The 16,447-nt window shown below is 39.5% G+C and overlaps 1 protein-coding gene across 1 annotated transcript in view; it reads left to right on the top strand.

The window, feature by feature from the left end:
- The window catches only part of vgll4b (vestigial-like family member 4b), a 44,172-nt gene continuing 27,725 nt past the window's right edge, over window positions 1–16,447 (top strand). Inside the window, exons 1-2 of the mRNA XM_023261702.3 lie at window positions 1–160; window positions 3,161–3,234. Of these exons, the coding sequence (XP_023117470.1) occupies window positions 3,171–3,234 (64 nt within the window). The 5' untranslated portion in view covers window positions 1–160; window positions 3,161–3,170. The remainder of the gene's footprint in view (window positions 161–3,160; window positions 3,235–16,447) is intronic.

Here is a 16,447-nt window from a genome sequence, read left to right as displayed (position 1 = left end):
TGTCCCGACAGCTCTGCTACTATTGTCTCTCCTCGTACAGGGGCCGCTCGGTTTTTCTACTTGTATCTCTCTGGAAATATATATTTTGTTGTAATTATTTTTTTTTCCCCTCCGTGTGTGGACGTTATACTGGAAGATACCAAAGTGGCGCTTGAAGGAGGTAAGCGCAGCAAAACATGAAGTTGTGACATTGTTTCGGGTTTTCTCTCGGGTTAGCTTTTTTTTGTTATTTTTATTTGAGAGTTACAGAACAAATTCGTTGCTATTTTCTGAAATGTTCAACTTGTAAATGAAAACTGTATGGTGGAAAACAGGCGCTGGAATAAGTATCCGCCTTCTTTACACGAATGTGAAATTTCATTCACGATATGAAGCAGGACTGGCGGGTTCCCAAACTTTCTCATGTCAAGAAACCCCCCCGCCTCCAGCCACATGCTCTGCTCCACAGACTCCACTTGTTTCTCTGTTGTCACTTTTAAATGTGGAGAAAATTAGAAGTTTCACAAATCAAACTGCGGTGCGTTTCCACCTCAGCGCCAGTTTCAGTTCAGTGCAGGATCACTTGTTTTTGCCGTAATCCTTCCTGGATCGGCTGCGTTTTAAGGAAGCACTGAGTCAGACGGTTATAAATAATGCTTCTGGTGGGAATAAAAGTGGACGCACTTGCTACGAACGCAATCGCTTTCATTTGTTCCCTCACCAGTTTTGGTTCTTTACGCGCACCACTGCGTGACGCGCCAACGCAACAATAATCCTGGAATAATCGCAGTGTAGTGTGAAGTTGCGCGACTAGTTGTCAGTAATATTGCTGCTCAAAACGTTTTTTTCCCCCAAGAAACGAGGGAAAGGTATCTTAGGAATGCAGAAAGAGGGAAGAGAGGCGCGCTGGAGACTTTTTTTTTATCCACAAATACCTTTCATAGCTCAGCAAGCCGAAAGGCTCAACATTGTGGGAGAATAATCCTGAAAATCCCAACATAAAGGTCACAAAATATCACAAACTGTAGGTCCAATAACAGTGATACGACAGGGCAGTGTTTGCACGTATATTTAAATAAGGAAAAATGTGAAAACATTGCAATGGAATTACAAGTTTTGCACTCTAAGCTTTAGTTACAGAAGTATTATAAGTTAAGCCTACTTCAGATAATAAAAGTACTTGAACGAGCACCTGTTTGTCATATTATACTGCTGGATTAGATTGATGAGGCATTCAAGTGTAAGCTATTTACTACTCAGATTGAAAAATATGACAACTATTAATGGACAGCAAGAATCTTTTCGAAATACACCACAGCCTTTTCCTCGTTTGGTTACTTTTGTTTTCCCCGGCTTACACTGTACGTTGGTTGAACTCTTTGTGCACACATAAAATTATCCAGACCAGAATACTGACGATATGACATGAATCTGGATTTGTTTTGCTTCTACAGAGTTGTTTTAAAATCCACTTGGAGCAACAAATCATTGACATTTAAAGCTGTGAGCTCATATCTTAGGGATGAAATTAAATAATGTTGATATAATTCAGATTTTTGATTGGAGCATGCAAGTTATTTAGACATTATTACAGCCTTGAATGTAATTACACACAGTTTAATCACATATACATGATAAAGTGTCACATAAATAAATGTCTGCTATAAAACATCAATCTTCAGATGCTGTGGGCCAAAAGACATTAACCTCAACTGAGAGACTGTCTGTTGTACGATCAGAGGTGCCAGAGCATATGGCATTTAATCTGTCATCTGAACATTAAATCTTATTAAATGGTTGCCTGCAGAAGCCACTATGTGGAAACTTGTTTATTCATTTGTGATATTTCAGGAATGTTTCCCTTGCAAAACAAACATATGCTTATGTCTGAAGGGTCTCCTGCATGTTTACTAGGGAAAACCTGGCTAGTCACGCACCAGCATCACTCCTGGTTGAAACATATTCACTGGTAATATTTCAGTGATGAGAGTCTGGAAAGAGTGGAAACATTGTGCAGTAAAATGTAGAACAAAAGTATCGGCGGTAAAATACAACAACGCACATAAAAACATATGAGTTATGTTCATGAATCTATTGCCCCAGTGCATGCTGGGAGGTTTTCCATCAGACCTACCTCTTGTATAAGTTCAGTCACATAATCAGTCCTTCAATCAATCAAATCAAATCAAATCAAAAAATCACTCCTCTCTGTCAAAGAACCACATTATTTTTGTTATTATTATTATTTTTTTGGTCCAGCCCTACTTTATATAGTGTTGGGGTAGTAATCTACAGAAAACATAATATTTGAGTATATAGAGAGTCATGTGTTTTTTTATCAAATCCATTTCTGGAAGGTAACTATATGAAGTAAAAGATGCCGAAAGGCTTTTATTGGTGCAGGGTGTCAAACCTTGTAACTTGTTGAGTGACGACTGAATTGTTCCAGTGTCGAGTACTGAGAGAAAGCAGGTCGTAAAAGTTCACTTTGAATGTTTGGCTTCATGTTTAGTCTTTTGCACTTGTTTTTTTCTGTCTAGGGTCATTGTTTATTACCTTTCCAGCGATCTATTTTACAACCAGTTGACACTGTCTGCTCGGCTGTGATACGTACTCTGTTACATGTGCTGCAGACAGTGCCGAAAATGTCATAAACAATGAAGTGGCCTTTGCTCTTCAGGACAAACTAAATGATGACACCATTTTTTAAATTACCCCATGAATCTTTTTCTCTGCATCATGTTCTGCAAAGAAAATAAACAGATGTTAAAAAAAAAGCTAATGTCAGTGCATATTGAACAACATATACACTGCTACTGATATGTCTGTGATAGGCTGATAGATAAGACTGTATTTCAGTACAAAGGCAAAGTCTTAGACAGCTGCATATTTTAAGACAACGCTAAGACTGAGAAGTCAAACTGTATTAAATGTAAAAAGTCTGATCTTGAACCTATTTCATTCAGTTGCAGTAGTTACAATAGTCTCATTTCTGATCCCACTTGGTCTTCATAGGAATATTAATGACTTGTTTTGTAGATCCCTGCAAGACAGTGAAACAGTTTTGAAGCTCTTAAATAACTTGGCAGCCATCAAATATTGACTTAGCTGTTGCATAAAATGGAACACAGAGACAAAAGCATAACAGTTATGACATTATGTCCTCCATTCTGTCCTGCAGGCATCCAAGCATGGAGACGCCACTGGATGTTCTGTCAAGAGCAGCATCATTTGTTCATGCGAACGAGGAGGAGAGTAAGTGTTGTCGGGCTCCCAGTTCCTCTTGTGTTTTTTGCGTCTGCAGAGGTGGAGTTTAGACACGTTTTATTGCTCCCTCTCTTTTTGTTTGCTGTTGAAAGGTGCACTGTGGTCAAACTTTTGTATGATGAGCCTTGTGTTACATATAGATGAAGTGCAACATTATGTTCAGTCATAACCCGCGGCCTTGTTTTCTGCCAAAATACAATAGGCGTCTTTGTGCCGTACACGCTGGCATTTGCAGATACACATTCAAATAAGACCAACCGCCCTTAACCGCCATCACTCCTGCTTTTTACCCAGCTGCCTGCTTGTGTTAACCTGCATTCATTGGAATCAGGGTGGGGTTTCTGTCTCTGTCTTACTGTTTGTCTCTGACTTTCTGTGTCTGTGTCTCGTTGATCTCCGTCCATTATCTTCACTCTTCCTGCCTCTGTCTTAATTTATCTTGCTTCTTCTGTCTAGACTTCTTCTGTCCTCCTTTCCTTTCTCTTCTCCTAATCATGTCTGAGGACTTCTGGCGTTGCTGAAAAAAATTCCTTCCGAGATTAAGGAGAAATGGCCAATCCTTCTCAGCAGGCCTCTGTGCAGCCAGCAGGCCCCAGAGCTGAGTGAAACCTACAAGGACACTTAACATTCAGTGGATACCACTGATAATTGATGTGCACTGCACAGAGGAGGCAGTTCAGTTTGGTATTTTTGGTATTCTGGACAGCAGCTTTGTATATTTGTTAGTTTGTTATGCTTAGTAATTGCTCTCTGGCAGAGAGACATTTGAAATCAATCCACTGTTGTAGAGAGAAAAAAGCTCAGAGCAGGGTTTAGTAATTTTGGGGAATTTATTTATTTTGAGGAAGAATTTAAAGCTCCTTAATCATAACACTATGACTTGAATTCTTACAAGGAGCCAAGTGATAAATGGAATTCCATTAAAAAAAAACAAAAAACAAGCATTTTAAATGGGAATGTGTGCAAATTACCTATAATGTCAATTTTGGCACTGAGGGAAAACAGAGCTGCAACATATCCTCTGGCAGATTATTTCAAGACCCTGATTTAGAGTTCACTGTCTGGAAATTGCATAATACTTGGAATATAAATAAGCAGTAAAAATCACTGGAAGTTAAAGAGAACTGGGAATATTGAGAAAGAACTTCAGCTGTAACATCTCCCGTGCCACCAGCGTGTTCTCGTAATGCTTCGGCTTAAATGAGCTGAATATCAGCTTCCTTGCACTTCTGAGTAGAATGGCCTGGGAGCTCTCGTCCCCTCCTCCTCTGCTCCCTCGCTCCCCTGCAGTGTTTTTGTTTTTTTCCTCTGCACTGATGTCACTTTTTGTTGTGGGCTGTGCATGGCCTCTTTGTCCAAAGACAATGCACTCGACCTGTTTCCACAATAGCGCAGAGCGAAAAAGAAAAAAAAAAAGTCGAGCCAGTGAGCCAGCCAGCAAGCTAAACTAGTTAACCAACCAGCTAGTCTGCCAAACGAGCTGCAAGTTTTCCAGCCGACCAGGTCAACAAGCGGTTGAGTCAGCAACGTCTGCCGACTTGTTTGCATTTACGACAAGCCTGTGTAACGACTGTGCAGCACCTGACACCGGAGCACTTGCCACAGAACGGGGAGAGGCTCAATCCTGCCTTCACAGCAGCCTCTTTAACTCACAGGGACCTGTGGGGCTTCACGGGGCCACAGTTCATCACAGTTAGACCTCAAAATAAAAATTGTTCCGTTTTTTAAACCACACTCCTACATCTGCAGATATCCAATCTCTGTTGAATTTTTTTTTCGGATAAATACACAAATGCTATCTCAGAAGAAATTTGGAATTTCATTCCATAAATAATGTATTTGGCTTAGGTCATGCCAGTTGCCTCTAAACTGTAAAAGAGTCATGCCCATTTAAATAATTGTTGTCTCAAGCCCAGATACTGAAGCTGTCTAAATATGAATGCTTTTCTAAAATAAAAACTTGCAATTAGGTCAGCCTTTACTGAGGACTTTGTTCAGCCTTTTGTATGTTTTTTCTCCTCGTAAATTTGACAATGCTGTACTTTGCACACATTATTTTAATACATGCAATATTTGCAATGGGTGGAGAGCAGTCGTAGGTTTTTCACAGAGCCAAAAGGAATCAGACCACAGTTAGAACAGTCTGAAATATCTTAACCACAGATCTGCATTTTTTGCCTCGCAGGTTTATGTTCAAGCAAAACTGTTTTTTTGCAAAAGTTGAACAAACCCGTTAAACATTCACATTGCTATTGCTAAACACAAATCAACCCTTAAATAACCTCAAACAAGCATTTCTGGTTGCTCCGATCAGACCTGGACATAGTTGGACTGCTTCATCTCAGCCAAAGTCTCAGGCTGTCTTATGGCAGGTTGGTAGGTTTAGGGTCATTACTCTACTATTACTACTCTACTCTGTTACTCTACTGCATTAGCAAACTTCTGCAGAGCTTCAGCCGGACAGGCACAATGACACTATTCTCTATAATATATTGGGAATTCCTTTTCTCTCAATGACAGGGGGCTGTCCATGATGATCCCTTCACATCTTTGGAATGATATCTTCATGCTAGCTTGGAGGCCATTTACATAGTGTTGTGTGTTTTTCCTAAAAAGCTGTAGTTTTATCAGTCCAATAATAATTTTTCCAACAGTGTTGTGGAGAGTCAGTATGCTTTCTGCCACATTTCCTGCCAGGACACCTTGCCTGTTGAATAATTTGACTCATGACTAAGGATGTTAAACTGGCTACAATGATTCCTTTAAGCCTGTAGCTGCTGTTTTGCCGATCTTGTAATGAAAATCATGGCAAAAGCATATAATTTGATGCTTACTGCAGCTTCTAAAGGCCTATATGCACACTCTGCTGCAAGACAGATCCTTGCTGTCAGTGATCCAGCTTCCGGTTAGAGAACAGTCTGCATGCAGCACTAATCACAGGTCTTAAGTCAGATACTCCTGACCTTGGATACACAGTAATTACACACTTGCTAAAAAAGCAGTGAAGTAAAGTGTGCCTTATATTTAATGGTGAATGTGGGGAAATGCTTAATACTTGTCATCACCCCTCCATAGCAATTTTGGTGGCTACTTGGAAGATCTCGCAGCGTGCTCCACCCTTCCTGGAAGCAAACCTGTACTTGAAATCAGTCTGGATTGCACTACAGGCCCAGGTCCAAAGGCAGATCAAAATATTTTTGTTTATAGCTCAGTGTTTTCTAGAATGTACCATATTTAACACATTTTTCTGAGCATTTCTTCACTTTTATTGTGAATTCAGCCATGCAGGATGTTAGTTAGAAGCCAGTCATTCCGAATGAGAGCCAGCGGTTTAGAGCCCCATTGAAGAGATGGAATACGGACCTTTTGTTTTTGACAGGAACCACAACAAAAGGGGAACTGATGCCAAGAGAAGGTGGTTGGCTGCGATCTGTGCAGCGCCCTCTGTTCTACTTCAGTGCACTGAAATCCTGCTCATTTGTTTAGAGAATACACACGCAAAACCAGACACACACACTGACAGAATCTCCCCTTCATTGTTGTAGTTTCCATGGTTTGTTCCAGCAATGACGGTCTTTTCCTAAGTCTTAGTGAGTGTTGGTTCTAGGGAAAACCATCCATTTAAACAGAACCTTGACTGTCTTGAGTGATTCTTTGGTCTGTTGTTTTAAATGTGCCATACAAAAATGGCACCTAGACTTGACTTTATTCTTTCACCCAGATTGTAATAGATGGGTTGATAAAATAATAGAAACACCTAGAACATTCTGATATAACAACAGCCAGCCATAGTACTGTTGGTTTGGATTGCATGACTTTGCCAATTGTTTCTGTTGGTGGCTTCACATCCTGTTGAGATTCTTTACTATAAAATTACAAAAAAAGTTTTCATTTTTACTGTAATTGCGTGTGTATTGTCAATACTTTCTGATTCAACTGCACGCCTCCACACATATTGACAATTTAATCATCCTTATCTCAATGTTGTGTTTAGTGCTAATTAGCAACTGCTAGCTTCCTAACATTTTTACCTAATGTGGTGAACATGAGAAACCTTTCCTGCTAATCACCCCATGCTGGCATCCATCCATCCATTATCTACACACCGCTTAATCCTCATTAGGGTCGCGGGGGGGGCTGGAGCCTATCCCAGCTGACTCGGGTGAAGGCAGGGGACACCCTGGACAGGTCACCAGTCTGTCGCAGGGCTACATATATATAGACAAACAATCACTCTCACATTCACACCTACGGGCAATTTAGAATGATCAATTAACCTCAGCATATTTTTGGACTGTGGGAGGAAGCCGGAGTACCCGGAGAAAACCCACGCATGCACAGGGAGAACATGCAAACTCCATGCAGAAAGATCCCGGGAAAGCCGGGACGCGAACCAGGGATCTTCTCGCTGCAAGGCGAAAGTGCTAACCACTACGCCACTGTGCAGCCCCCCCATGCTGGCATTGTCACTATAAACCTGTTAGTATGCTGATCTTAGCATTCAGCTCAAAGCACTACTGTACCTGACTAGAGACTTACAGAGCTGCTAGCATGGCTGTGTAAACTCTTAATCTTGTTTTAATAGAAATAAATAATCATTGTAAGCATGTGACACATTTAAAGTTAAAGTTAGTTTATTTATATAGCACATTTCAACAACAGGGTGATTCAAAGTGCTTCACAAGGACATTAAAACAGCAGATGAAAACACAATTATAAAAAGAAAGAAAACATTTATAAAATCATTAAAAAGGTCATTAAAATTTAAGGATGCACAAGAGTAAAAGAATCAAAAACAGAAGTTGGGAAGCAAGGACATTTTAAAAGTTACACTGCAGAGTTTGTCATGAAATAAGATTTAAAATAACTGTTAGAAGAACTTAGTCAAAAGCAGCTGAGAACAGGTAGGTCTTCAGACTGGACTTAAATGTGCTGAGACTTTCAGCTGATCTACAGTTTTCTGGGAGTTTGTTCCAAATATACGGAGCATAGAAGCTGAATGCAGCTTTAAAAAGTTATCGGTAAGATCGAGCAATTTGGCAACATCACAGGATTACATTTTAACTGAACTATGCTGGATTTTACTCCCTTTCATCTAAATGTTGTCGAATGGGCACGTTAAGCTTGACTTTAGTGTTGTCGTGTGTTTATAGTTTATAGGAACTCGCTTCTAGATTGGTTAATCAGACTCGGCACATTTGTAATCATTTAAAGTGTGGTGTGTTAGTCCTCTCAGCGAATGAGCTTCAAAGACTAGTCCGAGCTTGTCGACGCTCATTTGTGTATTCTTGGATCAACGCTGAAAGTGAAATAGAAGATCTTGCATCACGGCACTTTGTCTAAACCTATCCGGACGTAAACGGTATTCTAGGTGGGAGGTAATTTGAGCAAAGAGTCGTGCCCTTGGGTGGGATGGGTTTGGTTTTTGGGTGTGTGTCGAGCTTCTTCAGCAATGAGTAGATTTCCCCTCCAGCTTGTCCAGATTTCTGACACTCTTTCGATGCAGCCTGTGTAACATGACACAGACAACTCAGCATTGTCGTTGAAGCATAGAGATAATGAGCAGCGTAACTCCATTTGTGTAACCCATCGTTTGTGCAAGTTAAGGCGCTTAAACTTTAACACACAATGTGTTTTTGTATGTATTAGTAACCGTGCTGGTCACACTATAAAGCAGACAGGCTTTGATTCAGTTTTGGCAGCCAGTGATATCTTTTTGCAGGATCATAAAGCTGGTGTGAGACTCGTTTTATATGGTCAAAAATTGCACACATGCAGCATTAATGTGTGTCTGTATATCATTTAGCCTAACATCTGTGAAGTGGTATTAAAGGAATGCTCTGATATTTTCTGGAGGTTGTGGTTGGTTGACAAACTCACAGTAGCTAAAGGAAGCAAGTGGTTGGCAAAAGGTGTTATTCATGAGGTCAAGAGGTGTCAGTAGGTACATTTTTTTAAACTGTTGAACAGAGCCAGCACCCTAAGCCAAGCAAATTATCACCTGGTTGCAGTTTCATATCCTACAGACATGAGAGTAGTTTCACTGTTCTCATCTAACCATCTTCAGCGTATCAAAGTCCCCTAAAATGTCAACCAGCTCTGATTAACGAAACACAAAACCTTTCATCACGACAAATCATGAGCACTACCTAAATATTCAACAAACAGTCAAGGCTTACTTTCAATGCCATTCAACCTAATATAACGTCTCTTTCTAAGAAAGGCATCATTAGACAAGGTGCACTATAAATGTTCGCTAGCAATCAAAATTTTGGACACACCTTCTCATTTAATGTTTTTTTTTTCCATGACTATTTACATTGTAGATTCTCACTGAAGGCGTCAAAACTATGAATGAACATATTTGGAATTATGTAGTAAATACATCAAAACATGTTTTATATTTTAGATTCTTCACAATGGAGATCCTTTGCTTCGATTACTGCTTTGCAAACACTTGCCGTTCTCTGGATGAGCTTCATGAGGTAGACTGATAGTGTAAATCTGTCCACAGAGTGTTTGAATAACCGCCTGGCCTTAGTTTATGACTAAAGGTTTATGGCACAAGGCTACAGCAAACAAATCCATCATAAACACAACTGGACAATGTCGAGCATACTGGCACATACCACAGTTGTGTGTGTTCATGTAATAAAAATCCAAAAAATGACCTGTATTCATAGAAGACTGTATGCTCTATTGTGTCTGACACCATGATTACTTTATTGCCGATTTTCCTATCAGTTCCCTAGCCGGTGTCTCTTGCCTTATATAAACGAGATACTAAGATAACTGTTAGCACTGTTGGGTTATCAGTTATTGTGTGTGGGTCATAGAGACTGCAGTAGAATCATCTTGTTTATCAGCAAAGTTTCAATCAGTGCTTTAAAGATTTCATGGATGACTAGACCAAAGTAATGTACAGACTATGTTGAGCGCAAGTGTAACATTTTATAGTTATACTTGTGTTCTTGTTCCCTCGCACCCGTTTTATCTCTCATTTCTCATTACAAAAGACATTTATAGCGTGTGAGATTTTAGGAATCCCGTCACTGCTCTTGGTCGAGGCATAACAACAGGTGTAGGTGAGCTGTGTCTGGTTGCTGCTGATACGTGGTTAGAATCAGGCAAAACATAAAGTCCAACTGAGGTTGCATTGTAATTAAATATAATCCTGTGCTGCGATAGAGGTAACAAAAGTCTGTCAGACTGTAATAAAAACAAGGGAGGAAGCAGTATCAGGGCCTGACAGCCATTAAACACAAAGCACAAACTGATAATGTGCTGGTAGGTATTATTAAGGGATATGTTCCAGACCTCATTCAAAATCTCATTGACATCTATGAACAGAAAACCACTGTTGGAACAAACACTATCTCAACAATATGCTGTGTGCTTATGGGTTTAGATAAGCATGGTAGTGCTGATGAGCGAATGCTGTTTATTCAGTATTTACACTTGCAGCATCCTTGAACAAACACCACTTCAACAAGTTCTTGTTTTTGTGGTCTAAATGTCACTACTCAACAGAAAAGGTGAGGCAGTGAGCCAGTTGGAGGGTTACTGAATGTGGTAGTTGGTTTTCTAAACCAAGAATTACAACTAGAAAGTAGTAAAAACATTATTCAACTGCTGTAGTTTTCTTTAATTGTGATATTTTTCCTATACAGAATAAGTAGTCGTTTAAGTTGCCAACAAATGTTGAAGTAAAGGGAAATTTCTTTAAGAATTTGGACAGTAAAGGCTAGAATTGCTTTAATTTTTTTTTTATTTTTTTTTACAAAATCACTAGGCAAAAGATTGAAGAAAGTATAAAATGTCAGATGGCACTGAGTTACAGAAGCTGGAACAACTGAGAATAGCCTGAATGTGACATCATGACTTCTTTGGGACACAGGAACTGAAATAAATTCCCCCTAAAATTAAGGAATTCTATTTACAAGTGAAAAAACCTTTTTGTGTTATGGCAACATCAATAAATGCAAGATTAGTGTGTATCGACTGATCTTCCGTAGGGTCAAACTTTAACACATAAAGTAAGCACTGTATTTTGATTCATTTTGGGATATCCTAGTCCTGTTTTTGTGTTCTGTCACAGAGGCCTTTTCAACAGAAACTGTCCAACCCTTAGCTGACGCTATAGTTGTCCTTTCAATGCTTAGTTGACAGCTCCCCGATAATTCCCCTTGACCATCAGTCTATCTGTTGCTGTTGCCCCTTTGACCTGCATTCCTCTTTCTGTGCCCCTACATACACTTCCTTGGGCGGTTTTACTTACTTATCTGTTTACCGCTGCACACAGACTCATGCACACATGCAAGCGCACAGGCATTATGTCACTGTCAGGCCTTTGTTAGTGTCACAGTTCAGCAGGCAGCCATTAAGACCAGAGGGACAAGAGGCCGTCATGGTCACAGGGTTAAAGGTCCAGTGTCACGGGGTCACGGTTGCAATCCAAGGGGTTAAATACAACGTACTCTTGTTTTTTCTCTACATACAGAAAATGTCTTTGACTAAAATGTAAGCTGTTTATTCTTGATTATCTTCCACACTACATACTAGAAATCATGTTTCATTGATCCATGTGAGAAATCGTTGTGTTTGCGACTGACAGGCTGGAAAACATGGTGTTTTTTCATATGTGGAAGGACAGTTGTCTCATTTCTAAAATAACTATGCACAGTTAAGTTAGAAAAGATGTAATTAGAATGATTTAGTTTGACCAGCTGTTTGTTGTTTCATTCATGTGTGGACATAAACAGCAATTTTTTTTTTTTCACCTGAATTTGATATGTCACATTACCTTGCAATGTGATTTTGTCACCGCAAACTCCTGTACTGGTCTGGAAAGGTTGTGTATGTAGTCACATGTATGTCTGGTACACATTTTCAGGGTTTCTGCAGGGCATTAAAAAGCATTAATAGTCATTAAGTTGATTTTGCAAAAATTAAGGCCTTAAATGGCATTAAAAATCATTAAATTTGATTCTTGGTAGCATTAAAAATTCTTTCAGCAGTTTTCAAGAAAAATATTTAACAATAATAATATATAATTATAGACTGCGATTCATCAGATATGTGCATCCATGTAAACATGCTGAAGCATTGTGATAATTGTTCTGACCGGTCGGGTACAATTGCCAACAGCTGCATGTTTTTAAAGTGGCCAGCAGGTTGGACCAGGTGGAGGAGAGCTGGGAAAGCGCTGAAATGCAAAATTCCAGCAAAAATGGCTAGAAAATGTGGATTTCAGAGAATGACTGCAGCCTGTGGGTGGTCAGGGGTGGTTTCCGGATTCAGAAATAGTGAAATGTAGGGACAGTTTTCATATAAAAATCATCTTTTACAAAAAACCAAACCTGTGTAATTTGTTGAGTTGACGGTCATGGCATTCAAATTTTTACAGTATAGCATTAAAGTGGTATTAAAAAGCATTAAATTTGACTGGCTGATTTCTGCAGAAACCCTGATTTTACCACCTGGTGTTGCAATTGACCTGTCAACAAGATGTTTGGCATTGAGATGGATGTCTGGTTTTATAGAATAAAGCTGAGTGAAGGGTGGAGAAGAATGAAAAGTTGTGAGTCCTTGTTTGTAGCCTCCACACTTCAAACAAAGCTCCTCGCTCTTTCCTGTACATCAAAATTTCATAAACAGTGAGCTGAGTCAAACAGTCAGATGTTCAGGTTTTTGTAGGTGCTCACATGACTAGAGGGGCGCCTGGTCAAAGCAGCTTTTTCTTAACATTGCCAAACAGATTGAAATTGTTAAAGAATCCGTGTCCTACATTCGCTCTCTGTAAATGTCACGCTTGCTGGTCCCATACCAGCTCTGCTGTCTTAGCGAGCGAACCTTTTCTCAGAGCCATGCTGACCACACATACTTTACATTCCTCTCTTTTTGATAGCACTCGCCATAGTTACCCAGAATGAAATGAAACAGGATTGCAATGCCTGTCACAGAGAAAAAGCTAACCTTTACAGTGCACAGAAAGTATTTTGCTTCAGACATACTGAATGTTCTTTTTAGTGAAGCCAGATGATTTAGTATGTGCAAGTATTTAAAAACAAAAGTTTGCACTGTCATTTTAAAGACGCAGCAGATTTAGAGCGTTTATTAGCATATTAGTTGGGGTCATCTAGACATGTTTCAAAGAGTAATAATCACCATCTCATTACTGCTTTTATCTTCGCACTAAATATTAACATTTAAAATGGATTTTCAAAGTTAGTCTAAGAATATTAATTCATTTCAAGAGGACAGGAAGTGTGGTATATAGTAATGAAAGTCTGTGTATAGGGGATCAACCAATTTTGATACCAGTTATTCGTGATCAAGGAGACTAGTAACCAAAATTTGGAGCTGATAGGAATTTACAATAAAAACGAAAAAAAAATCCTGATGTCAGAATTTAGAATACACAGACTCCACCACAAAATTGTAAATGATTGTTTTACATATGTAAAAGAGAACTTTTCCTTCAGTGTTGATAGCCTATTACACATGATGGGACGTTGCTCGAGAGATGGTGACTGCAGATAGAAAGAGCCAGCTGCATAAGTGCCAGTGTAGCACATTTTTAAATGAACCTATTCAATCGGGAATGCCAATTGCCAATGCCAATAATCAGAAAACTGCTGAATATCCAGTCCAATAATCAGCTAAGCCAATAATCAGTCGATCCCAACTGTATCCTGCCATCTGGTTCTGCAGCATATTGAGGCTGTGATCCAGGCACAGACCTGAGTGGAAGTAGTACAGAGCCTCCTGTCCCACATGGGAACTGTCTTGGCCAATAAATGATAAGCCCCTGGGGTCAGTTTGCTACCAGCTAATTGTTAGCATGTCAGGAATGTTGTCATAGTTCCGACGGGCCGATGGGAGTAGCGATCATTTTCCATTACCAGAAATAGGACCTGTTTGGTGTGATGTATTTGAAATGCTTGATCGTTCTGTTATGAGCAACAAAACAGACACTGACCAACTTCAAAATCTGTATGCCTCAACAGATCCTTTTTGTTTGTTATTTTTTTTAGTCTTAATGAGTAGATCCCCTGTTGAAAAGACTGCACACAATTTATAATTTACACCCATTCTATTACCATTTGAGAGAGATGTGAACGTACTGGTGAGAGTAAAAATTCACATCAGATTTGAGTTATGTTACTGTCAGGACTCACATTATCAGTGACCACTTTAGCCAGTGTCAGCCAGTATTTGCCACATGTTGGTTTTGTTAATCTTGTAAACAAAACATTTCGCAGGTAAGCTGCAGGAGAGGGGTGGAGGAGAGTATATATGATTACAGATGAAGGGAGGAAGAAGATTTGGAAGAAAGAAGAACTTTGCTAATTCAGCAGAGAGAAAGTGTGGGCAGCATGACAGCAAAAAACTCCAACAGAAGAAGGAAAAGAGCAGACTGACTGCAGGTCACTTTGACAGAAGAGTGAGACAGTTTCTGAAATGGTAAAAGCAAAGCAGGACAGATGGACCATACGGAAGAGTAGGTCACAGATGACTTGGATGTCTTGGCTGTGAGAGAACACTTTGTACGGAACATAGCTGGCTTATCTTGATTTTGCACAGATCATATAACGCTACTCAGAAACACTATGATTGGTGATAATAGCACACAGGTGATCTGGGTCCTATTAACCAGCACTAATATGGGATATGAGAGGTCAGAAACTATCTTACATGCATAAACCATACACAAACTCTTGTTAGATGTAAAAATACTGGGCAAACAGAGAATGAAATGACACAAGTGCTTTCACTTTCTAGGAAACAAGATGTGTAAGAGATACAAGTTCCCTTACAGATCTCCACAATACAGGACAGTGAATCCCTAATCTGAATGGTGTTCAGCCTCCTAATCAGAAATTCCAGTGTCCTCGTGGTCCACATTCCAGTTGTGGCTGAAAGCTACTGTACATTGATCATAAAAAACTGGGACATGAGTCCTCAGAGGTTGTAACTAACACTAATCAGTCTTTTGTGATGTTACAGCAACATATAACATTAAGCTATTTCCTAAACAATATAATAATGTAGATCAAACTCTCACATTAAGAAAAAACTTCTCCATGACCTAGTGGTGAGGACATGGAACTCACCAAACTCTGTGTTTTCTTTATTCCAACTAAGGATTTGTCATTACTCCCTCTCTAATCTCACTGTAAAAATAACCTTTTAAGATATACACAAAAAGTGATTATGAATATCTCCTGTTAAACAGAAATCGCACACAGGCTAAAAAGCAGCAGTGTTTCTAATGTTTAACAATGGTGCATATTTTGCACTGTGCAAATTGTCCATAAGTATTTTTTATAACAGATTCAACATGACGAGTTTAAATGGTCAGAAACTGATCAGGCTTATGTTTAACAGATAAAAATCTGCACCTAGTTTCACAAGAAAGAAACCTTCTAGTGACCTATTAGTTGAAGTTTAACCCTCCCACCTCAAGTGAGTTTAACTGAGTAGATTTGTTGGCGACTCACAGGGTGTCCACTTATCACCCACACAAACATGAATGGAGAACACAAAGGTGAGAAATGACAGCAAAGCTGCGCTTCCACAGCGTAACCTGTTGTTACCGTTGTTTCAGTGCAGTAACCTGATATTTCCTCCTGTGTGTGTTGAGGATCTTTTCATCCACATACTCCCAGAAACCCTCTGTAAAGGTGTGTCGTTGCCTCAAATGCATCGTAACACGATTCATAGAAAACGGAACTTGTGTTTGTTTGCTAGTGTCCTCTTGGAAGCAGAGGTTTCATTTAAAAAAATTAGAATAATCCATATAGAATAGAGGGTTAATAACAACGGTGATCCAACATACTGTATAACTAGTATAATAAGTTGAAAAATTGGTCTGTCAAGTGTTTGTAGACATTATACTTGTAATCCAGCCCTTTATGGCCTTAAGGTTTGAGGAAAAGAAGCAGTAGGGCAATCACCCTGATACTAAAAGCTGAGACAACAAATTTCAGAGGGGATCAACGTCAACGCCATTATGTCACCATGTAAACAAAGCCGGTAGTCGTGTGGTGGTATTTCAACAGAGGTGCTGTAAAGCACTCAAAGATTTCACCTTTGATCCCTGCCGATGTGAGAGTTGTTCCTCCACCGTGGCCTATTAAGATCATGTTTTCACTTTTGTTATGGAGATAAGTGGAAGACCTGTTTGGAAAAATCTTAA

Source organism: Amphiprion ocellaris, chromosome 5 (assembly GCF_022539595.1).
Source record: "Amphiprion ocellaris isolate individual 3 ecotype Okinawa chromosome 5, ASM2253959v1, whole genome shotgun sequence".
NCBI lineage: Eukaryota > Metazoa > Chordata > Actinopteri > Pomacentridae > Amphiprion > Amphiprion ocellaris.
Note: the sequence above shows the minus strand (reverse complement) of the source record. Positions and strands in the feature narration are given on the sequence as shown.